Source organism: Melospiza melodia, chromosome 3, assembly GCF_035770615.1.
Source record: "Melospiza melodia melodia isolate bMelMel2 chromosome 3, bMelMel2.pri, whole genome shotgun sequence".
Taxonomy (NCBI): Eukaryota; Metazoa; Chordata; class Aves; order Passeriformes; family Passerellidae; genus Melospiza; species Melospiza melodia.
In genome coordinates, this window is record NC_086196.1 from 73,631,814 (window position 1) to 73,657,616 (window position 25,803).

The 25,803-nt window shown below is 39.8% G+C and overlaps 1 protein-coding gene across 5 annotated transcripts in view; it reads right to left on the minus strand.

Moving 5' to 3' along the window:
- The window catches only part of SUSD4 (sushi domain containing 4), a 110,799-nt gene that overhangs the window by 34,661 nt on the left and 50,335 nt on the right, over positions 1–25,803 (minus strand). For 3 of the 5 annotated variants that reach the window (XR_010027172.1, XM_063152265.1, XM_063152264.1), the window contains exons 4-8: positions 23,768–23,947; positions 20,275–20,463; positions 5,662–5,853; positions 5,022–5,166; positions 3,420–3,802 (exon numbers count right to left, since the gene is read on the minus strand). Coding sequence is in view for 4 of the 5 variants with exons in the window: in XM_063152265.1 (XP_063008335.1) it covers positions 3,420–3,802; positions 5,022–5,166; positions 5,662–5,853; positions 20,275–20,463; positions 23,768–23,947 (1,089 nt within the window). In the remaining variant the exon portion in view is untranslated. Of the gene's footprint in view, positions 1–1,978; positions 2,225–3,395; positions 3,803–5,021; positions 5,167–5,661; positions 5,854–20,274; positions 20,464–23,767; positions 23,948–25,803 lie in introns of those variants that run through there. The other 2 variants (XM_063152267.1, XM_063152266.1) reach the window with 2 other exon arrangements.

Consider the following 25,803-nt stretch of genomic DNA (forward strand, 5'->3'; position numbering starts at 1 on the left):
GACCAGCAAAGAAGGATTTCCTAATAAGGCATTTAAAGTAAATCCAATACTTTTCAATGGCATTATGAAACTGAAATCACATAACTGACTGGAGGCTTGGGGCATGCTTCAGTTCAGGGTTGGTTTTAGAGCACTCTTGTCTTGTTTGCTGGAGTGGTAATTCTGAGTGGTCGTGCAAACATCTCTGGAAAGCTTGAGATCATAAAAGGAAGGGGTAGCCATGAAAGTACAAACATCTGTGGGATAAACCATGCAGCTGCAACTGAGACAATTCAGGAGAAGAAAAATGGAAATATTGTATAAGCAAGGATGGAAGATAAAATGGAATATGTCTCATTTTTTAGTACCAATCACTGTGTTTCCATCAATCTTACTGAAGGATAATTGACAGAATTACTTCTGCTTGCCATAGCTTTTGGTCTGCCTTTGCTTCTTGCTGTCATGAACAGTTGCTGACAGGATGCTAATAAACAGTTTTCTTGAATGGTTGCAGCACATCTATTATTCCACTAGCCTGGCTCATGAGTGGAGCCACTAAATGCTACCACAATACAAATAAATCATTGAATAATCATGAAAAAATAACAGAGCAGATTGTAGTGATCCTCTATTTATGGCAATAGAGATATTATTAATTTACTTTGTACATAAAATCAGAATTCAGTTATATTTTCACCTTTGGTCAGCATTAGCCCACATGATGGCAATCTCTGTCATTAACACACAGTGTTAATTCCTTCAAACACTGCCAATTTAAGGTGTTTCATCTGCACAATACCAAAAATAAGACAAGAAAATTAGCTTGGATTTCAGCGAGTACATGAAACAGCCAGGAATTTTCCTGACAAAAGTACAAATAGCCTGTAACACCACAGAGTGAACCCCTCATACAGGCTTTAGAGCAATGCTCTGGCACAGCCTGCAGAGCAGAGAAAACCCTCAATGAAACCCACATTGCATCTGCAGAAGCTGTGCCCCTGCTGCACCCATTCTGTGTGCCCTGTTTAACCAAAACCACTCTCAATTTCCAGCTGGATAATGGATGTAAAGCTGAAAATGCCACAGGACAGGTGTTCTGCTACCTCCTACCTTCAGGTACGAGCTGGTGAAAGAGGTGAGGAAGGGAAAAAAAAAAGCCAACTACACAGTAGTCAGATAAGTCAAAAGAACTGAAACTCAGCTTTATTTTTTTTTTAAAGTATTCTACAATAACGGCTCAGAATACTACCACAATGTAAAGGGACAAGGCAGTGCTCTGGGCTATGACTGTAGATTACTCTCATATATATTTTTTTTTCTTTTTTTTTTTTTTTAAGCTTAAGAAAGGTTGAAGCAGAGCACTTCAACATTTCTTAAGCATGTATTTCATAATTTTAACATCTTTTAGATCTCTCATATTACAGCAGGATTTATCAAATGCAATGTAGTCACAGAAGTCTTGCATAAATACAAATATTGATACTTTACTTTGAATATTGTCTATGATATAAATTCTGCCTTACCTTTAAAAAAAATCTCCAGATCGTTATGTGACCTGGGAGTCTTTCCTTTTCTCTCTCTTTAAGAGTTTTTAAATATACATATATATATATATATTTATATATTTGCTATTGTACATCAAAGTATATATGAATCCCATAATTTCTGTCATATTTTCTGCAGACATGGTCTGAAGCAAAATCCCCAGAACTAAATCAAAAACTTCCTGGTTATCATAGGAAAGCCAAAGAGGATCTTTCCTCTTTTTTTGTGTGTGTTTCAGTACTGATATTTTTTAAACTTGAAAGGATTCTTCATAAACTAGAGGTCCATAGATCATTTAAAGTAGTCTTTATAAGCAAATTTACATATTTTGACATGCTTTTGTGAGGCAGTTAGTATCAAAATCCAATAGCATTTCTTACAGAGCCACATGACTTTCTGCGATGCAGATATACGTTTCACTTCTAAAAAGCCACAGTTATTTTTCTACATCTGCTCTCATCAAATCCCCAGGATTCACTCATAAAACTTCTGCTGTTCGGAATGCTGATGCTGTTATCACCACATACACCCAACCTGGTGACATCATTGCGTGGAAGATTGGTAAGTAGGAAAATACCCTCCCCAAATCCACAGAGTCTTTTCTATCTCTGAATCCTCATGATTCATGTCACCCAAAAGTACAATGTGATGAGGACACGACTCAGTGCAGGCTAATGGTCTTCTTCCATCAAAGGAATCTCTAGGAGAAACAAAGAAATAGCATTGACGGCTGATTGCAATTTCCCTTTTTGCTTTTTCAAAGTATAATTGTTACCAATTCTACAAAACCAGAAATGGACATTGTAAATATCTGAAGAAATCATGGGATATTGCCAATTCTAGACCCACTTGGACTCTAACACCTCTATGAAAATTAGATAACTAGAACTACACAGATTTTCTCCAATAAGTTAGGACCACAAAAACCTAAATGCAAACATCCTTGCTACTACATTAATCACTGAAGCAGCATTCAGAGGTGGAAAGGACTTTAACTGGCAGCCCTGTAATTTCTTCCTCTCCTCCTGGGTCTCCTATTCCCCTTGCGGTACCACTAAAACTATCCAAACTCCTCTGAAGCAGAAGACTTCCTCCACCCAGATCTTCACCCACACTGCATTTAAGACACTAGGCTACAGCTCAATGACAATGGAGAGTGGGATATGAGCCTCTCCCTCAAAATGCCTCCAAGGAAAGCCATCCTGTTTCCTTAACATGCTGAGCAGCACCAACCAGAACTCCATGAAACTGTGTCAGTACATGCTCTCGTGTTTGATTTAAAGGTGGGCGATAATACATGGCAAGCTCCCTCCTGGCACATGGACCTGTGGCACGTTCTCCTTATGCTCTGATTTCCGTGTCCATAGCTTAAGGGTCATGTGCCTCAGATGGAAGGAGCATTTTGCTGGATGCATAGACGTGATGCATCTAATAAAGGCTGCTAATTTTGGCCCAGTATGAAAATATGATTTATTTCCTTTTTGAGGAGAAAATCCTGTTATTTGCTGTGAAAGCCGTGGTATGTGAGAGAGCTGTGAACGTAGGAGTTGAAGAGCAGATGAACAGATCAGCACAGGCAAGATGAGGGTTGGCTTTGCTGCTGTAAACAGGTGTTCGCTGACATCCCTGTTGATGACACAGGGGTCTGGACAGGAGCCTTCTGGCCTGGCATTCAAACCACATGCACCACAGCTAGCAAGGACATATCGCAGACATGAAATTCTATAACCATGGAGTTTTATGATTTTAAAAAAAGTTTCAAATTAGGGTGTAGACAAAACCATGGAGAAAGTAGGAGTGAGTCAGCTGGGTGAATTCCTAGAATTGTAGAATTCCTACAAAAAAATGATGTCCCCTGTCCGTGGACTCACCTATTGCACCTATGCAAGACTCACCATCTGTGATATCGATCCGGGGACTTGTGGATACAGCATCCCCATCAGTGCTGTGGGATACGTCAGTTCGATCTGAGCTGGGAAGTGCTGCCGTTTGGCATGTCAGGGATGGGTACAAACTTTGGAGCAGTTCAGAGGAACCCAACCTACTGTCACAGGTCTCAAATTCACTGGGCTGCATGTCTGGAATCCTGGGACCGGGGTAAGCAGGGGGATTCTGATTTTCTGTCTGCAAAATATGCCCCTGGTCTGCAGCAGCTGAGTATCCGGGTGCCAGGGCATTCAAGCCACTGCTGACAGCTTCATCGTAGGAAGGCAGCATGACAGGAACACCATCCACCACCACAAAGTCGGGGTCGCCCATGAAGCCCTCCTGGTTGCCTCTACGTCAAACACAGAAAGGTTATCGCAGAGAGCAGGAGCATGTCAGCAGCACCTCGGAGCAACTGCTGAACTCCAGTAAGCACAGTACTTTCCAGTCACCCCAAATGAAGCTACAGGGTCATTAACATTCACAAAAATGTTTCCCAAACTATGCTTGGGTTGAGAGGTGGAATCTGTTACAATCGGAAAAAATGAAACCAGTAATGGGAAGAACAGTTCCAAGAAGGGAAGGTAAACAGGTATGTGGAAGAGATAAGGAGCACCATTTGCTGTGCTGTGCACAGTAGGTGTCATGGATATAAGATCACAGATGTAGTTCACCAGGCAAAAGTGTCTGAACCCCTGGAAAAATGTATGCTAGAGCACAAAAGTGTTTACAGCACAAGTAAATGGGTGCTGAGATCACCACTTCTGGATGACAAGGGTTTGGTGGCAAGACTTGTGGCCTCCTTCAGGTCTTGCTTTCAAAGGATGGAGGCTTCTTTAACCAGTATTAAGCTGATTTCTTTTTTAAGCAAAGCAATTCTATTAATTGGGAAGGTCCATTAAACCCTAAAGTTTCTGCTTAGTAGCCTATTAAACACAGTATAGTCCAGGCAGGAGGTCCTAGGTACCTTTAACACATGAAAATATTTGAAAAGGAGAGGACTAAAAACCATTTTAGTAAGCAAGACAAGTCCAGGCTATAGGCTTTCCTCATGGAGAACACTATGTCAATCAATGACAAATGCTCCCATCTCCAGGGTATTTTATAGAAATAAAGGAAGATGCAGGAGATGTTTATGAATCATGATGAAAATAACACTAATGAAAGTAAAGCAAATCTTTAATATAAATTTGTCCATAGAGAAAAAATAAATTCTTTCTTAAAACTTAAATTACTAAGTAATGTCTACATAGTTTAAAAAATAATCCCCCCAGCACCTGAAAACGAGTACTTAAAAGTATTGTCAGCTATTTTTACAGGCAGAGGCAGCAGCTCTCAATAGAAGAGTAGTAATTACTCCCAGAATGAATCTGGCAAACTTTGCTTTTTATCTTAGCTGCGTGAAGGTTTTTGGGGATGCCCTTCCACACTAGTGGTTCAGGGACTTCTTGGAGCAGAACAGAGTATCTGCAAGGCTCATGAGCTGCTCCATTTCTCCAGAAAGGAGTGCTGTGTGTGAAAACAGAATCAAGGCCCTCAACCTTCAAAATAAGAAAGAAACCGGTACAAACCGTGGAAGGAAATGTGTCTTAAATTTGGTCTGGAACATCCTGGCTAAAATAATCAGTAGCAGTACTAATAAAACACTTGTAGCAGTAAACGCCACTATTTTCCATGTAGTCAGGAGGGTCTCCTGTGTATTTGGCCATGTTTGTTCTGTAACAGAAAGACAATACAAGAGTTGTGCTTGTATATTCCCATTGTTATTTTTTATTCAACACTACTCAGAAGTGCACATTTTTTATATGTAACTTGTAAAAACACAAATAAACCCTTTGCCATGTACCAAAAGCAGTCTTAACATAAAAGCTGTCACAGAGACTGGATCTTGCTTTTTCCCCTTGACTGGTCATTTATACATGCAATCGTGACCTTAGCTTGCATACATATAAAATATTCAAATGTTAAAAAATACATTTGAAGAGGTAATGATCAAAATGGTTTAGAACCATTCAGAATTTTGAGAATGCATTATATTTACCCTTTTTGAAAATCTCGCAAAGGAGTTCGAAAATAGCAGCATCTTAAAATCAGTGCTCATCACTTAACCATGAAACAGACAAAGTTCACCAGGCATTGCCAACCTACAAATTTGCTCTGAAATGAGGGGCTGTAAGAAGCCAGGGCTGTTAGGATAGGATAGTCCTTTACCTGTTTTGACACAGTACACTTGGTAGGAGGGGAACCACTCTCCGTACTGGCAAGTGATGTACTTGTAGTCATTGGCGAGGGTGTAACCAGGGTCACAGTAGAACTCCACCACTGTCCCGTGGTTGTAGCGTTCGCAAGGCCGTGGGTGGCAGATGTAGTCTCCGTGACTCACCATTGGAGGTAGTGGACAAACTTGGGCAAACAAACAAAGGGAAGAGGAGAAAGGCATTAATGCCGAGTCTACCACTCGGCAGCTTCAGAGTGTCAAAATGCAGCAGATACACTTTGGGCTCCCTCTCAGCTCCCTGTGGTTCTGGGTATGTCTCAGTGGCACCAGGCCACTGCCCTGGCAGGCCAGGTGGCCATCCACACCAGTGGAGGGATGCACAGGCCGGGGGGTCACTGAAGTGGGATCTGGAAAGCTTCCTACCCGCTGTGGGAAGAGGAGGGTGAGAGGAAGACAAAAGGGGACACATTCCCATCAGGTGACTGCATGGGGATGGAGCAAGGCAGTCAAAATAAGGAGAATCATGCTCTTCACGAAGCATTTATAATTCAGCTGTAACATGCTATTTTTTGTTTCATTAACATAATTAAATGGTTATATGCATTAATTAAATTCCTTTTAAAAATAAGTTTGCAATCAGCAGTGCTGTAAGAAATGCAAAGCACCTAGTGTTGCTTACGCATGTGCAGTCTGTATCACTGTAATTTCATTAAGTTGAGCTTAAAGTCTGCCAGTGGTATCTGTGTTTTGTTATTTCTGAACAGCCCAACTGATCTCAGTGGGACCACTGGTGGAGTGAGGTCTTAAATATAGCAGAGGCTGAGCCTGTGTTAATTAAGTAGACTGGTTTACTTAGGGTTAGGTAAATAAGAGAGAATTGCAATATAAACATGTGGGACTTTTCCTGTAGGCCCTGGAATCACAGCCCAGACAGATGAACTCCATGGAGAACTGAGGAAGTATTCTGGAAAACAGCAGTGGGGAAAGCAGTTCACAAGCAGTATTTTTACAAGAGAGAAAACTTTTCCATGGCGTAAGTGTTGGTTGATTACTGCATTCTTAAGTGCTTCTAGCACTGGGCAAAAAATCCTGCAAAGTGTAATGATGTTTCAAATGACTGCATACTGATCCAAAAGGGCTTCAGTTACTGGATGACTACTTTTATTTCCCTTCAGAGGCAATTCCTGGCTGGCTCAGTGCCCCATCTACACACCCTTCCCTTCACTTCATGCCTCTCCCATGCAGGCAAGACCTGCTGCATTGATTTAAATAACGAAAATGACATCTCTTGAAAGAAGAATCTTCTCAGAAATTACAATTCAGCTGCTTCTCCCTGTGAAGCTTGTTACATGAATAATGCATTTCATAAAAAAATACAGAAGATATTAAATGAATCTTCAAGAGAGGCTGATTACAATGTGCAGCTATGTCTATTCTCCATCCTCTAGAGACACAGTTTTGTTTGCATTTTCACTGGCAAGGCTTAATGATAACTTGAAATCAGAGTAAGTAATTCACATGAAAATTCACATCCTCAATGCTCTGCACACTTTCTAAAGTCTCTGGGCCCACAAGAAAGATGAATACTTTACTGGGAAGTCAACTCAAGATTGAAAACAATTTTCTTAAGATTAAGGTGAGGTTGTCAGACTGAAATAGCAGGAAAGCACCTATTAATGATTCTTGTACGTAAAAAGAAAATGATCAGTGAAAGCCATGATCCTGGCCTACCATAAAGAAACCTGGTATATTTTTATTACCTATGCTTAGAGCATGAGAACAAAGGAAGAGAACAAATTAAACTCCTCTGCAAGTGAATTTTGCCAAGCTTTGGCAGTGTACAAGAGATGTGTAGATGCCCACAACCCTTCTAGCAATGAGCAAGTAGGAAACACCTGACCACAAAGAGCAATACTCAGAAAAACTAATTTTCCCCTCCAGCAATGTAGCTGCTGCATCATCCATAACCTCTTCATGTCATTGACAGCCAAAGCAGCCTGCTGAATAGAAAAATCCCTCAAAGCTGGCATCCCAGCAATGTGGGTCAGCTCAGGATTGACACATTTCCAGGCAGATTTAAAGCTATGCACTGTGGAAACAACCCAGATATGTCAGTCTGTTTACAAATAGAGGTCTATTTTATAATGCCCAAAACGAGGATCACTCTTTGTGTAGGACATGTCCCCAGTACTAAAAAGGGTGCCACGCCTTCCAGGGACACATCCATCTTTCAAGGGAAATGCTTGTGTATTGGTGCTGCCTGGAAACTCCTACAAACAATTTTTTATTGTCCTGTCAAGCATTAGTCATAAATTAGTTGAAGTTTACGGAATCATACCTGCCAACAGCTCCTGCATGAAACACTGGGAACCAACAGATGCAATGCAACAGGTTTGAAACTGAGGGCTTTTGGCTCAGCTGAAAAAAGTGCTTCATTCTTATGTCAGCTGGACGGCAGGAGTAATGGATTCTAACTCACCTGGAGTGTCACTCACCACCTCCGATGAACTTTATGTTCAACCAGTTTCAGGATCCCTTTAACACTTCCATGGGCAAACTGGCCCCCATGTACAGTCTGTAGCACTCAGGTTCAAAGCCTCTTTTCACAAATCAAGTCAAAGGTATGTTGTGGTAATCACATACCCTCTGAACAGAGAGAGACATAGCTCTCCCAGGATTTTCCTGGGAAGCTGTGAGAAAGCTCGAATTAAACGAATTAAAACAATTATTATCTCAATCCCTGCACCTGGCAGGCAATCACTGTTTGTCAAAGATGTTTACAAGAAAGAGTTGTCCCTTCTTGACCAGTAGGTGAGAGAAGATTCCTAAAGGCCAATCAGGTCTTAGGTCCACCATTGTTTCCATAAGAACTGTAAATTTCTAAAAATAAAGGGCTTTTCATACCTTCTGATGATAGAGTCTCTGTATCCCTTTTGTATGGTCCCGATACCCCTTTGGTGATAGTACATCACAAACAACCCTCAATGAACTCACTTTGAGCTCTGGGTAGTTAGTCGTACACTCAGTCCTTTTCTCCATTCACTTAATTCCCATGGTCATCCTGATCCAAGATCCTTTAAAGTCAGTGGAAAGACAGCCAGCAAGTAGCCTTGGTTTTGATCATAGAAAAGAAATATTAAGAAAGGCTAGAGGGCTGCTGAACTCTCTTGGCTGTCTTGGACAGAAAATTTTTAGTGCAGAGCCGGTTATGTTACAGGGTCTGAACACTTATTTATGCCAGATGCCTGTGAATGATAGTGGTTACATGGATTAAAGGAATGTGTCAGATAAAATATGGAGGGAGACTCTGGTGACAAACTTAAGGCCATTGAAGTTTTTTAGGAAAGTTAGAATTCTAGCATTCCCAGTGATGAGCCCTAATTGTCTTTGGAAATTACAGGCCATGGACTTCAGAAAACTGCATCAAACTCACAGAATTAAAATAGCCATAAACTGATTACAATAAAAGCATATCTGACAAGTACATTTTCACTGCCAAAGCCAACAGTAGTATGCACAGTAATCATAGAAACAAGGGAATTCTCCCTCAGAAAGTTCTCACAGATCAAAAAAGCCCTAAGTGCTGCTCTTAAATATGATACTAACTCTTTACTACCAGTAACTTTCAGCATCTTCACTTTATAAGGCTTTGGAGACTTTAATGCTCTAATTACAGCATCCAGCATGGATAATCTAGTACTATTATCTGGCGACCAGCATTAAAAGACCACATGCCTGTGTCCTTAACTTTGGAGCTTGGCAGAGCGACAGGCGTAATTTAAACAGTGTCTGCTGGTGGTCATGCAGCAGGTGATCCCGTGTCTCTGGATCTGTCTTTGTACAGCAGTTGGCCACACACTTTAAGGGGATTTACAGGAACTTTATAGCTTAGCATTCACAGCTGAAAAGTTGAATCATTCATCAAAAAGAAAGAACAATTATATTTATATGGTAAATAAATCCCTTGCTGGATGCTCAAGAGTCCTGTTACACAAGGAAGTTGAAGGGAAGAATTCCTGATTTGATTTGTTGGAGTTCCCTGTCTGTTCCTAAGAGCAGCTGGAGCTGAGACTTCACCTCTAAGATCAGCTTTCTGCTCTGGCTGATTTTAATGAAGGACTAGCACTTCCAAGAAAACCTTAAAACCTGGGGAGCTGAGTCTTGTGTTACCAGCAGTGTGGCACTGTGGCCTGGAGCAAAGGCAAGGGCTGGTCTGACCCACAGTATCCTCTCCATCACAGCCTCCACCGAGCCACATCCCTTGGAGCAGGGCCGGGGAGGATGGCACAGGCTCCATTCTTTATTAATTGAAGAATTAATGAGGTTCACCCAGTGACATTTTCCTACCCATTATGGTCAAGAAGCTTTTTAAACTCTGCCTGGAGGATGCTGCAGTAATTCTGCAATGTTGACACTGGAACTGGAGGACGGAGGGAAGACTTTTTTGCATTAGCACATTCTCAGTTAACATCAATGGCACAGAACAAAGACATTGCACGACTTTTTAAAAGCCACTGGTAGAGAGATAACAGTGGAGTTACAGATATTTACACTGCTCAAAACCTGTTTTTTAGTCAATGTTCAAAGGCTAGTGGTTTTAGTCTGTGGTCCAAGTAGACAGGTGGTAATCACTCAGGTTTTGCCCAGCATTTTTTATATGAGCCAAAAATTAAAAACAAAAATGTCTTGAAGTACAGGACACTTATTAAAAAAAGAAGAGGTAGGAACAAGCAAGCTTATTTTACAACTGTGATAATTTGTCTCAAGCTACTAGTTCACCTTTTATGTAGGACATTAATTTCTTGGTTAGCTGGGTTAGCAGAAAACCCCAGTGAAAGGCCAGCCATTTCTGTTTGACACAGAGATGGAGAGGATTAGAGACATTTGCACCTTGCAAAGAATAACACTTATTCCAAACACATTGTGAATGCCTGCTCATTATGCAGAGAATGAGAACAGATTAAGATGAAACTTCCAGATGAGAAAGACACAAATAAAAGCCTGCCAGTTCCACTGTGTAGGAAAATGCTGGTGTATCTCACTCAGAGAATCATCTGGGAGGGGGAGACACTCTCTGCTTTGCTCACAAACTGCAAGAGAACAAGAATTTCTCCTGAACCTCACTTGACATTTTTATACACATCAGGACACTAATTATCACCAGGAATCTGGACACCTGTCACCTGGCTACAGCACCCCAACCAATGTTTAATTCAAGCAGTCATTTACTCCATGAGAGCACAGCTGTGTATGCCCCAGTAGGTCTGACCTTTCCCATCGAGGATGGCCAGGTCCCCACCTGAAACTTTACTGGCTGCTTCTGGGGCCTAAGGAGGGATCCTGTTCCATATAATGCCTTCATACAAACACATGCTTAGGGATGTGAGATCTGAAAATCGTATTTTTTACAGGAACATAGATGATGAAGATTATGTTTGTTCCTTTTCCTGCTTCTTTATGAACACTGTGCTAATAAACTTGGTTTCTTGGTTCCCTCAGTGTCATCACCCTTCATACCTTCAGAATAAAACAAGTCATCAACTAAGAAGTTTTTCTTTCATATTCAGAAGGATTCCTGTCCAGTTCATCTGACAAACCTGTCCATTTCCACAGATATTACTAGCAAATGAATCACACCTGCACTGCAAAATACAGAGCCTGAGGAAATTAATTCTACATTTTGAATACTAAAAAAGGGATTTTACTATTCTATACTTAGATTTCAATTTACAGAAATATACAAAACAATGTATTTTAATTCTAAAATAGCAAACCAAAAATTTCCATTAAAATGTCCAGTATTCTAATTAAGATGGTAGAAAAAACTACTGGACTTAACCACTTATATCCAATCAAAAGCTAGAAGAAGAAATTTAGAGGCTTGTAAAAGGAAGGAAATAGCAAATCCAGTTGCTTTAAAATAAGCCCTGTCAAAACATCTCCTTCTAAGATCAGCTGCGTAATGAGACTTTTTAAAAATTACACTATTCAGGAATGTAAGCAGAACAGGAAGCATTACTGGTTTACATTTTCATTGATGGTGAACATCAACTTAACATCCTAATGAAGCATTCCTACAACAAATTCTGCTGGCTTTGTGAAGGGAGACTTCCAGGTGTACTGGAACAAACTTGGAGGCCATTGAATTTGTGTTTTGAAAGTGATGCCATGCTTTCAAAAACATTTCTGATTACTTGTTCCCACAGCAAAAAAAAAAACCAACACCAAGAGTATAACAGAATAGAAAGTTTGGTGGAAACAACTGAGCACTCATATATAAAGTAAAACCTATTTAAGCCTGACTGAAGATGTAAAGTAATGAAGATGCAAGATGTTAACTTTGAACACTCAGGTTGCCAGAGAATTTATTTATTGAAAGCCTAGAGCAAGAATTATTAATAATATTGTATTCTCAGCCAATAGTATCTAAATTCTCAATCTTAACCTTTCTTGATTACTTAACCTTCACAATGCGACTTAGATGTTGTCTACTGAAAAGACAACAGGTAAGCAATTTCTTCTCAACCACTCAGCAAGTCAATGTTCAAGCAGCCAGGAACATAACCCAGGTGTCCTGGCTCCAGACTGCTGGCTGTACCCCTAGAAATTCACCCTGGGATAATTCTAAAGCAGCTTTGACAGTAAGGTAAGCCTTTCAATGTGCACACAGTGAGAAGAACTTCTCACCTTTTACAGAGTATGAAATGAGTTGAATAATCAAGTTTTTTAAAGAAAAGCTGCTTCTCTGGTCTAGCTTTGACAAACACCATCTTAATGAGAATTTCATGAAACAATATAAAACTAATTTCAAACATATTTTAATAATAATTTAATGTTAGCTGATTCCAAAATGGAAACAGATGGTATTTTACAAACACTTATCATACACACTTCCTTCCTGGAACTGCAAATTACACTGCAGGTATTGCAGTACCAGTCAGTTGAGCTCCTACAGGAGCATTATGCCAAATTCACACTCAACCTCAACAACTTGGCCCTTCCCAGAACTGTGCCCCATGAAACACTGATATCAATGCTGAAGTCTTTAGTTTCAAATGCATTTCACAACAAATATATGATGAAGCATACCCTAAGTGATGTTTCCTATAAATTATAATGTAAACAGAGAACGTTTCATTTAAACCACAAAAAATTAATGACAAGTTTGCAGCTAGAGATATAGGACTTCTTTTAGCAAATGGCCCGCAATTGCATTTAAGGAAATATTTATATTCATTATTAACATGTGACTACTTGGAGCACTGTGGTCTCATTTACACCAGATAATTTTGTTCCAATTTTGTTTCTTCCTTCCCTCATGACTGGATGCTTTTATGATCAGCAATGGCCTTTTCAGGACTTTGAGAAGCAGATGCTGGGTACTACACAGACACTTCGCAGGAAGGACTTAATTCAAAAATAAATCAAGGCTTGGGTATTTGACAGGCATCCCAGAATAACCTGAGGACTAGAAGAGGTCAAAGTGCTTAGAAGTATAATGGAGGTAGAGAGGAAAGAGAGAGCAGTCAGGAAGCTGGCTAAGAAAACCAGGCAGCCAAAGGCTCCTGTTAGGAATGTCTGAAAAAGCCAGTGCTCACTGAAAACTGGATGTATCAGAAGGTTTTTGTGTTACTTTAATCCCTCTTTTTTGAACAGCTTTTTCTTCTCTGTTATAAGTGAGAATCCCTTGACTTTGTGTGGGGTTACCTACACCCGTCATCAGGGACTGATGGAGACAAGGAATGCTGGAATAGACAAGCTGTAATCCAGGGCTTAGCTGAAGACTGAGGAAATCAAGCTATACCACATAAGGAAGGAAAAAGAACAAGGTCCCATTCCCAATGGAGAGCTACAAGGAAAAAAAAAAGAGGGACAAGGAAAACCAGCAGATGATCTTAGCACTGTAATTTCACAAATCATCTTACAAGACCAGGAAGGCATGGAGGAGTGTTGGTTTCTGTTATGTTCAGTTCCCAAGTGCCTGCCCACACTGATTGGTGAAAGTGCTACCCTTTAAATGCTGGGTTTTATCTCTGGAAATGAACAAGTGAGTAGACTTCCTGCTGCACAGAGTCCGTAGCTACAGTTCCCTCCATTTGTGGAAGATGTTCTGTGAGTGCATCATGTGGCCAAATTTAATGAACATGTCCATAAAGCGCAGAGATGTTTCATTTCAAGGTAGGCAATGTGTTATTTTCCCTTCCAAGCAGCCTTGTCAGTTAAAGATGAATATCATAAAGTAACCCTCAGGAAGAATTTTCGTCTGCTTTCCCCCACCTAATCCACAGTATATTTAAAGCACTATGGATAAAACACTACATGCATCTGGCAGTTAATATGGAACTCAGGGCAGAAATTATGGCTCCATGAACAAATTGGGATGTCTGGCTGATTCTGGAAATGCTAAGAAGTTTCTGAAAGGTGCAGAGGTGATAGAGCAGGTGTGCAACAATGATTTACTGTGGAAGTCCTGTGCAACAAGCAACACCAAAAACATGAAAGAAACAAATTACATGTTATTCTGTTGCTTTCTTGAAAAACTATGAACAGTGGAGAAAGGCCCAGCCCCAGAAATCAAAGATTTCTGCAATACAATAAAGGAGCAGTCACTTAGGAATATAATGCTATTTATGTTCTTTAATGTCTTCGACTTGGAGCCTGTTCTCTAAGCCCTCCATCTCTCACAACAAGAGCTGCAAAAAGCCCATTTTGTTATGTATCCATTCTGTCTTGGGTTTGGACTATTTTTCTTCATGTTTCACTTAGCAATATAGCTGCTGGAGTTACAAAATTGGATGACTATTTAGGAGAATACCTTCTGCTAGACTTCTCTGTCTAGCATTCCATGTCTCTGTGCTCCTTTTGAATTCAATTCTTTTTCACACCTCTTCTCTTCAGCTGGGTAAGCTGAAGAGTAACAGATGAAGTTCAGCATTTTCCAACAGCACAAAAATCCAGATACTCCAGGTTAAAGTGTTCATCTTCCACACTCATACATGAATGCATATAATTTCTGCACTCCTGGGTGATGAATGAATCAACTGATCAATGAATCAATCTAACAGCAAAAATTAATGTCTCACCCAGGCTGGTGGGAGCTCTGTGCTTACCAATATTGAGAGTAAAGCTAAGAATCATTAGAAAATCTGATGTGCAATAGGAGCTGCATGGTCTCTGGTGTGATCTTCTGTTTAAATGGAGCTACAAACCCTTCTTTCAGAATTTATTTGCCTTAACAAAGAGGAAAAAATTCACCACCAGAAATTTCAGTGCAGAAACAAGCAGAATTACTGAATGACTTTTTCTAAAGAAAAATATACCCTAACACCTTCATCACACTTGCTTTTCACAACAGGCACCCCCAGGGTAAGACACTGTCAGCCTATTTAGTCCTTTGGGTATCAGGCTAGAGGTGTTACTGACATAAAGGTGTTGCCCTAGTAAAGGTCCTTAGATATATGGTTGTCTGCCGCTATTTGAGCATTTACTGCTAGTTGTAGTTTCTGAGTCACACATTTTGCTGTAGGCAGTGAAATACCACTGTAGTCAGAGCTATTAAAAACCAGGCTATCAATGTGTCTGTCGTAAGTTAACATTAACTCAGTTAACCTGGATGACCTCTTCGGCAGTTGAGCGCAATTTAATTTATTCTTCCTCCTGCCTGCCAGATGAGTGGTTGCAAACCTAAAACAGAATCCTGGTATCTACCTCACTTAATTGCTCAATACCACAGTATTTCATAGCTTGCTTGTATTGCTGCCCTCTGCTCCCTCCACAGGACTTCTGTCTGTTGGAGATGTGCTGCATCAACATTATCATCCCCGAGGATACATGTCAGTCTGTCAAGTTGGAATTTATCTAAAGCCTTCTCAAAGTCAGCAGAGAAACACAGAGAGAAATCCATTTGTACCAATGTGTAACGTCTGAGGCTTAGGATTGCTTACTTCCCCTGTCTCCTGAACATAACTGATAACAGGCTGACTGCTATCCCTTTTTCTCGGACTGTTGCTCGATGTTCCTTCAAGAAATTAAAAGAGTTTTAAGTGCCTAGTTTATCAGATAGATAGCTCAGTGTCAATCACTGTTCGTAGCATTAGGAATTGTTATGGAAGAATGTGGATCTGTGAAGCTTTCCTTCAAAGTGTCCTGCACATAGCTGGTAACAAAGTTTCAACTATTTGGTTTTTAACTACTACAAGGCTATGGCACTTCATCTCTAATACCACCCTCTTCTCTTATACCCTTTACTTTCTAGGTTCTAAGTCAGAACTATCAGCCCCTCTCTATGAGTGTCTATCCCCAGGCTTATAAGAAGAAAAATTTTAAAGCTCTGTTCTGCATTCTTACCTGTCTTTCCAGAGTATTTTTTTCCTCTGCAGCGTATTTTATTGGTTTGGATTTTCATCTGGCTAACCCTTTTTTATTCTCCAGAAATCTCCTGGTGCCCAAGTAAGGGGGGGTTGGGTTCCCTTGCACTTCTGGCTTTGTCATAAAATTTTTAAATTCCTTCCTTCTCCTACATTTCTTCCACAGTTTCCATAATTTTCAGAATCCTGTCAGTACCTTTATGGCTGCTTAGCTTTGTATCTTTTCATTTACCCTCACAATGAGGTGGTTTTATATTCCAAAATTGAGAAATACCTTCAGGTTTTTTCTGTGTTTTTACTCTCTTCTGTTTAATGAATCTCCCCTTTGAAGACTATTACTCATGTTTGTTGCATTTTAATTTCAAATCTACCTACAAATAATTGAAATTTTCTGTTTTACATTCTTTCAAATTTAACCTCCGCTAGAGAATCTGGTGGTCTCACAAAGAGAATGAAGTTTTGATATTGCAATATATTTGATTTCTTGCAAGACCAGCTTTTCTGTTCAGCTGGGATGATGCTGAAACAAGACATTCTAGGTAACAGGAACATGTCTATTGTTTGCGAATTGAATCAACCTGTTTTCCTTTTTACTCTTAAATACAAAGCTGGAAATTGCCAATGACACTATCCATACAACTGCTTAACTTTCTGGCACTGCAATCAAATTCTCCCAGCCCTGCCTCTCTTTATCTGTAAAGTACTTATAGCCCAGGTTTTGGTGTTTTATGGTTTTTTTTTTTTGTGTTTTTTTTTTTTTTTTTTTTTTTTTTTTGTTTGGGTTTTTTTGTTTTGTTTTGTTTTTTGTTTTTTTTGGTTTTTTGTTGGTTTTTTTTTCCCCTCAAAATACTGTGTAGTATCTTAATTCACTTAAAAGTACCATATCATAAAGATTTCCTGGTTTTAAATGTTTCATTTCTCAGAGTTCCATACAGGTATGTTTTCAAGTGTTTGTTCTCCTCTGATGTTTTTGAAAGCTGTTTGATTTATTTTACAATTAATATTTATACCCCATGTGGTATCCTTCACTCATTAATTCTGCACCCATATTTTGCAAACCAGATTTTACAGAAGGGAATCACTAACTTACACCAGTTTCTACAGATGGATAATTAACCCCAAACTAGTAATTAAAAAATCATATTAAAAAACCCAAAGCCCATTTTCCTTCAGTTTTCTTGGAAGTGTCTCTTGAGTTTCAGTATAGAAGAAGGTTTAAAAAGTTTCTGCGTAATTGTGGAATTCTACTAGAAAAAAAGAAAATTAAGAAAGTTAAAGAATAAGAAAGTTCAGTGTGATGATTCATTTGATCCTCTAAATGACTGCAAAATTTTCTAGAACTGCTAAAATAACACCGTTTCCTTCACTGACCTCATCTGATATTGCTCAACCATTTCAACTGAAGCCACCCAAATTATTCAGCTTGAGGCTGACACTCAAAAGTCAATCCAAATGTTTTAAATCTGGCAAAGGTACCACCATTTAAGAAGAGGATCTCATACCAGTAAGCACTTGGCAATCTGAGCTAGAGGCATCCTTTTTTGCCAGAGCCATAACCACTGCCTTGGCCAGCTGCAAGCGGCTGTTTCTGAGCAGTGGCTGCTCAGCTCTGCACTGTTGGCTGCACTTCAGTGCCAGGTGACACAGTCTCTATGCTCTGCTCTGACTAGAGCAGCACTGAATACACTTATCAGAAACAAAAACTTCCTTCACTAACAGCAAAAATTAATGTCTCACCCAAGCTGGTGGGAGCTCTGTGCTTACCAATATTGAGAGTAAAGCTAAGAATCATTAGAAAGTCTGATGTGCAATAAGAGCTGCATGGTCTCTGGTGTGATCTTCTGTTTAAGTAGAGCTACAAACCCTTCTTTCAGAATTTATTTGCCTTAACAAAGAGGAAAAAAATTCACCAGATTGATGCATAGTATTTTTGTGACTACACACAAATTTAGGAAATCCCTTCTGTGGAGGTTTCAACAAGAACATACATCTAAATGAGGAAGCTGTAAGCAGCATTGTTTATAGGAAAATAAAAGTTCTCAAAAGGTTTGATGTAGCTTCCCAGCAGTCATCTGTTTTTAATCATTACCATATTAAAATACTGAGCAGGAAAGATCATTACAATACCTTTTAAACTGAACATGGAAAGAAAGAAATGGAATAAATTTGTTATTTGCAGATTTCCTCTGTGAAAAGTACTGCTTGGCCAGATTACACTGCACACATAAAAGGAACACTGAAAAATTAACTTGACACAGGAATGCAAGGTGGAGAATAAAAAAATATGCAGGAAAGGAATTTTGTCCAGAGACAAAATTAAGAGTAGTGGATTGTAACAAGATTCCTGGAGACTGGCACTCCTTGCATAAATCTCTTGAACAAGCACTTTCAAACAAGGGCATCTCGAGTTGATTTACCCTGTCTGGATTCATTTTGGATCACTGCACACCTGCTGAAGCAGCCCTACAGCAGAGTTCACAAGGGGAGCTGTCAGGAGTGACCTTTCAGTGCTGCCGGAAGCTCTCTTCTCCCCCAAAGCTGAGTAGAACCAGCTCTTGCAAGTGTTGTGCTCCCGATTTGTTCTCCTGTGGTTCACTGAATGAATGCACTGATGGGATGCCTACATGAAACCACCATGGGAAGTTTTGGCATTTAAAGAGCGCAGGAAGAAAGTGATTCAAAGGGAGGCTGAATCGAAATCAGAACTCAGGAGGCCTTCCAAATGGCCTTAGCACACACCGATCCCCCCATCACAGATGATCGTAGTTGAGGGGGGATTATAATTTTTGACACATAACTTAAAATATAGAACTGTCAGGGGCAGGAGTTCCTACCTCATGTTTTAAATTATCAAGAAAAAGAGCCTCTCTATGATTTCATCATACAAGCAAGAAACAATGAGCACATGAGTTTTCTTGGGTATTTTGATAGCAGCTGTGATGCTCACCTGTGTTAAGTAACAGTAAGACAATTTTTCCTGCTTCACATACTTGAGTTTCATGCTCTTATCTTTCTAACTGAAGAACCGTAATTTTTCTCAGTTATCAGTTATATTGTTTGGATTAAGCCTAACAGGGCCCTTCTGATTTTTTAATGTGTTTTCCATGCTATAAACAACAACAAACAAACCTTCCAAAAACGGCTTACATACAGCTGATTGAGGATTAATCTTTCATGGTAAGCTAAATAAACAACAAAAAAAATCATCTTGTTTTGTCATTCCAAAATTGCAAAAGCATTTTTGAATTTTAGAACTTGAATTGTCAGCTAAAAATAAGGATAATTAAATTATTTTTGTGCAGTTTGTCACTTTGTTGATGCTTTTGGCAAATTTTTGCACTTCCAGAATACTTAGCATTTAGTTCAATGACGTAAGCATCACATATGAATTCCTATAATTGCTTTTAGCTAATTTCTACATATAGAGAGCTTCCTTACAGGCTTGAAATAGAACAAAATGTGGTTTTTTTAAGGGAATGAAATGCAGAGGATGTATTTGGACTCTCAAGATTTCCTAGGATGCTTCATTCACGATGTGAAGATGGAGGAGGGTAGTTTATGCAGTTTTGGCAATGCATGGAACAATCCATCAAGTATCACTGTTTTAGATGTCTGGGTTGCAAAGATAAATCCACTACAACACCCTCCATCCCAGCTCTAGTCACAGAGCCTTTTGGCTTGGTAGGATCCAGCTGCTTCACAATGAATGGTTTTTATGCTCCTCATCAATAAACTAGCTCAGTTGTTTTTCAGTTGTCAATCCTTCTTTAAGGTAGGGGAGACAGCGAATACCCAAGTGTGCAGCACCATGTGGCGATGAGTAATGACTGCAGCTGGCACAGCCCAAACCAAGGATTTCTGTGGCGTATATTTTAGCTGATCATGGAAATCTATCCATATGTGTAGGAGCTCTGACCATCTGCACAGGAAGGTGAGTTATGTAACTTCCTCAGTGTTTTAATCAGAAAGGATGCAGAGAGTTTTCATTTTAAAGGCAAAGCAATCATTAGGAGCTTTCCCTCTTGCATTGGGACACTGTGAGAGCAAACACTACTTGGGAACACCACGAGTTGAGGGTGCAGTGAAGCACAGCAGGAACACATCAGAACCCACAAAGGCTCTGCACACCCAGTGGGAATATCACTGAGAATGGAACCGTGGCTACAGCCCTGAGTTAAAACCACAGAGAGCATGCAGGTCTCGCAAACCAGAAAGAGAAACAAACAGTAAGGCATTTACCTTCCACATCAAGGCACCTAGGTGGGCTATCTGACCAGATAAGGTTATACATGCACTCAAGGATCTCTGCCCCATCTAATTTATATCCAGGAAAGCACTGATAATACACCACTGTTCCTACGGGGAAGGAGGCCCCAAACTCAGAAATGTTAATGTAACTATGAGGAAGAACCAACGGCCTCAGGCAACCTGCAAATTAAGAAGAGGGAGGTTTCTTTTATTATCAAGTGCTTATCTCAGTCATCTTCACACATCTCAGTCACTGTATCTAAATTGAGGAGTGTGATTTTTCATCCTCTCCACTATGAATGGCATGTCTGCATGATCTCCCTCAGATAGATCTGCCTCATTATCCTGTTTCAAACCATTTTGTTGTTTAGCCCACACGCTTTGCTAGCGTGGGCTTCACTCCCAACAAATCCAGGAAAGGTTTTCCGAAACCGACAGTATTTTGTTTAACAAACATTTACCATTTCAGCAGATGGCAATCTCTTTTTGAGGTAGAATCTTTAATAAATAAAGATTTCCATTTATAAAAATGGTGAGTTTTATTCCTCCTCCTAAAAAATGACAGGTATGTAAACCCTCTTACATATTAAAACTGCTTCTGTAACAAAGTGTACGCAACTGTAGAAGATTTGCAGGCAGAATTCATGACTTTGAAATTCTAGTCATGAATTGAGAAAGTCTAAAGGGACATGACTTCCTAGGAGCAGTCCAATGATAAATATTGAGCGAGGTCTTAGACTAGGTTATCAAAAATTTAAGGTATCTGTTATCATCATAAATTGTAAATGTAGTCAGAATCAGATACTATGTTCCAGTGCTACTTCTGGAATTACTCCTGAGGGATTTGTACCATGGCTGGTACTGAGCAGTGACAGTTAAATGGTCACCAACCAAAATTTGGGGCAACAAAGAGCAGTGAATTTAACAGATAGCATGTCTTTATAACATGTCATTCCTCATGACCCTAGAAATGACCCTCTGGGTAATGCTTGACACTGTTTGATTTTTTAATTTGCAATAATGTGGAGAAAAGATAACTAGTAATCATGGAATGACAAATAATATTTTAGAATTATGTGACTAATGGAAGCTGCATTATGGCTGTCTATAAATGGGTATCTTGCCACTACTAGGAATTTGTGAAGGATGTTCATAGGACTCTCGTAATTTTAAGCTAGAGGAGGAAACAAAAATCAGTCTGAGAACTGCTTGTAAGGTACTGGAATTTAAAACAAAAAGCCTAAGCAGCATTTCAAGCAGCCATTTCCTTGCAACAGTCTTTTGAGGGAGAGGAACAAAACCAAAAGAAAATAAAAGAAAAAGCTTGAAAGCTTTTTGCAGCATGCTGTACCACCAGAGCAACAATTTCAATAGCTGTTGAAGCAGCTGGTTATGTCCCTCTCAAATAAAGCTTCAAGCATCCTATCTGCTGGCTGCTACTTCTACCCTGATCAAGAATGCCCCCCATACACCACACTCATTCCTGCAAACTGAGCAGCACATCGAGCAGGACGACATAAGCAGCCCCCAGTGGGACAGAAAGAGCACAGACTGCCCAAGCAAGACCAAGCTTACCCTTCTCTGTACTGTATCAAGGAAAATTTGGTCCTGCTGGCTCAGAATTTTAATGCTCATTATGTTCCTGGTCATGCAGGACAGAGATTTATTTGAATTTGTATGACAGCCAAGCATTTGTGAAAATTCCTAGGTCTTCAAACACTGCTTGCAAAACTCCATTTTGACATTATTTTGCTAAGTAACATCATCCAGACCAGTAATTAATATTATTATCTCATGGCAAAAATAGAGGTTAGATTCTTATATACTCCACAATCCTTCCCCGCTGCTCTGGCAAGGAAAAAAGGCATCTTAGTGTCATAAGACTCCCCTGCCTTCTGTAATGAAAGGGCCATAGAAATGTAACTGACAGCCTACCTAGAGCAAGAAGACAAGTTATTTTGATCTTACCAGTGCCTGACATGTCAAAAAGAAAATTCTGGAATTCTGCGCAGTAACTTTACGACATTTGGCAAAATATGGCAGGGTCTTGAATCTGAATTCCCTGTTCTCTGCCTACCCGGTAATCACAGCAGATGGGTCTTGTGAAATTGATTTCTTAACTTTTATTAGCACTGCTTTTGTTTTGAAAAGCAGTTAATATTGACTATTAAGTAGGAGTAATTGATTGTGTTTCACAGTATAAACACAGCAACAGAAGTAACAAGCCAAGGGGTATTTGGGGTACTGCTACTAACTCAGTAAATCTTACCTGTCAAAAAGTTTGCCCCTGGATCTTTGGCAAATACAGCATCTGCAAATCAATCTGTTAAGCATTCATCTCCCCCTGCTGCAAAAATTTTAATCTACTTAAGTTAGATGTGAGGTGCACCCCCACAGGAAGGGGCTGTACACTTCATACTGCCACATGTGATGCTATCGCTGATAAGACACCCCAAAACTGGCGCCTGCTTTGCTACGGTTTTGCAAAATCTCCCCTGTGTGGATCTAAAATGGTGACCTAGCCTGGTAATATGTCTAAGTTTCTGCCCCAATGGAGGGCAGGATCTTGGGCGACAGTCTGATGTGCTACTGCTCCTGAGAAGTGTCCCAGCTCATCTGCCTGCCTGCCCTGACTCTGCAAATTGGTGTGACAGTAAAATTAAGCGCCTACAGAGAAGTGTTAGCTCTATGAGAGGACAGATGGCTTTGAAGAAAGTTGGGACTAACCCATTCTGCTCCTCAGTTCAGTGGGCCAAGCTTGTTACCAAGACGTGACTTGCTTAAAACAGAATCAGTGGTACTCAGATATGCTTATTAGAAATAGGAAGGGAAAGGGAGCCCAGAGTTACTGAATAAAGCTGGCTTACCCCCAGCCATTTCTCACAGTCTAAGTTGAGCTGGGATTCCATGCTGTTGATATTTCTAGTTCTATGGCTAATGGCTTTTCTGGTCAAAATCATCCCTGTGCACACGCTGAATTTTCAGTCAATACATAAAGGTTTAATGGACTGTGAATCTAATCAACAGCTCTGCTGAAAACTCTTGACAGGAGAACAGGTACCAGTTTCTCTCCTCTACCCTTGCCTTCTACACAAGGTAAAGGAACATAAAGTGCAGTTAGAAGCTTAAATATTTACACAAATTAATTGGTGAAAAAATGCAAGACACCCATCAGAACTTCTGACTGATTATCTTGATTGTTTTTTACTTTTTGATGCAGTGTATCTGTGTCAGATTTGAGATTTGCAAACAAAAAAGCAGTATTTAAAGTAGTATTATAAGCATGGGAATGGTCAGGGAGCGACATCTTTCCTGCAGAGAGCAAAGGGGAAGAGAAATCAAAAAATCTTAGCAGCAGCACTACTCAAACACTGCACTGTGGAGCTTATCAGATCACTTAAATTCTTACAACTGTAGGAAAAAATATTGGCAAACTATGACAAGATGTATGAGCTATAAAATGGGACATGCTGGAGTACTAAACCTTGACATATGGGTAGATTATCCCATGTTCCATCATCTTGGCATATGGAAACCATGTTGTCTATGTCAGGGTAACGGATCTGGAATCCTTCATGACAGCTGATTATTAACTTATCGCCAGTCCTGTATGTCTTGTTATGAACATCTGCATCTTCAACATGTGGAACAAGGCAATCTGTGACTTCATGAGAAAAAGAAATAGTAACTTAATTAAAAAACACAACTAGCTGTTTAGTAATCAGGCTCTTAAAAAGAAGTAAGCATTTAATATAAGTGCTCTGCTTAAACGGTTTGGAAAATACATGCATTTCAGTAAAAGTGACTTTTCCCTAGTAAACCATCATTTTACCAAGTCTATAGCACGGTAGGAGAAGCTGAGGTGCTACAATAATGGATCGTTCCCCCAGCCTTTTAAAAACTAACAAAATTAGGAGCTTTTAGGAAGGCTGTGGTTGACTTTGGTCCTCCTTTCATCATGTGTGCAATTACACTCCAAAGTCTGACTATCCCAAGGTTCCATGCAAAGGCAGACTCTAACAGCACTAAGGACAAGACAAAAGAAAAGATAAAATACAGATATGGCATGAGGAACACAGAAAAGCTGCAGTTTTAGCAGACAGATGAAAATCGGGTACATTTACAAGGGTTTATCCATCTCCATTCCAGAGTTCATTATGAGAACGCCTTCACTTTAATTTCCTTGATTATGTTTTAAACCAGATAGTTTTGTGTGGCTGCATTCATATGCCTTTAGAGGACATTTTTAGGGTCCTAAGGAGCATCGTGAGTGCTTGAAGAATACTCTCAAGAAGGGACTGCAAACCTGAAGTGATATACAGGGATGGGCCCTAGTGCCTGTCTGTGACACATGCATCAAACAGTCACAGATTTCACTCTAGGTACTAGTGCTAAAGACATCAAAATACAGAATGAAACTCAGAACACTTTAAAGATGTACAAAGTGGAAAGGGGAACCAGGGGAAAAATCCTCTAGTAATACTGAATAATTGAGAAAAAAGCCAAGAAGGTCTGAGGGAATAATCTGGGTGACTCAAAGTTCATCCTCATCACAAAGGCAAAGTGAGATGAAACGAGATGAAACAGAAGACAGGGAAAGATTAAATATTGGGAGAAAATTTTTGTCTGCCAGCAGTCAATCCATGACAGAGATGGTAATAAAAGTTTCCAGGCATCAAAACCCAAGAAGTATATCAAACACAAAAAAGACAGAAAAATGTTATAAGCCTGTGTTACTCTGTTTTATTCCCCCAGCATCTCTACCATGAGAGACAATTATATTAATTTAGGAATACTGTATTTATTAAGGAAAAAAAGTCCCTTGAGACTTGCATAGAAGAGAAAGTTTCTGCCATTTTCATGGGTATTTCTTGCTAAAGAGGAAGAGGCAAAGCTAAATCTGTATTTAGTTCCTAATTGTTAGAATGCACTAAGCAAAGTGATAGTGACAGCTTGTTTGTTTCAAAACACAAGTAGAAGGAAGATAAACTGTCATTTAGCAGAAGACTCACAAACTACTAAGAGCAAATGTATTTCATAATGTTTTTATTTAGTTAGGCAAACTGAGATTCCATCACTGTATTTTACTAACCTGAAGGAGGAGTGTTCCTCTCCCAGTTAAAACATACTTTGCACCTTCGCATCACAAGGATGTTTCTAAAACTCATTGTACTTAGCTAATTTTTTGGTATGCGGCCTGAGCACATTATTAGTTAACAATTCTTCCACTTCTCTTATTACTTTTTAGCAGCTGCTATAGGTGCCTCCTGCTGCTGGTAGCAGGAAGGGCTGGCAGCTTGCCAGGCAGGGTGAGAAACTGCAGCAAGAAGTTTTCTTAGAATTTATTTATTTATAAATGCACAAGTCTGGGAGGATCCATGCCCTAACTAGAGGTTGTAAAATACACTGCTGAGGGTGCACACATTACTTTCAAAGATTGAACAGTTTTCTCTCTCACTATAAAGTTAATCAGCAGAGAAGACAGCAGAGGATGCCTCAGAAGAAATGCCTTGCACTAAG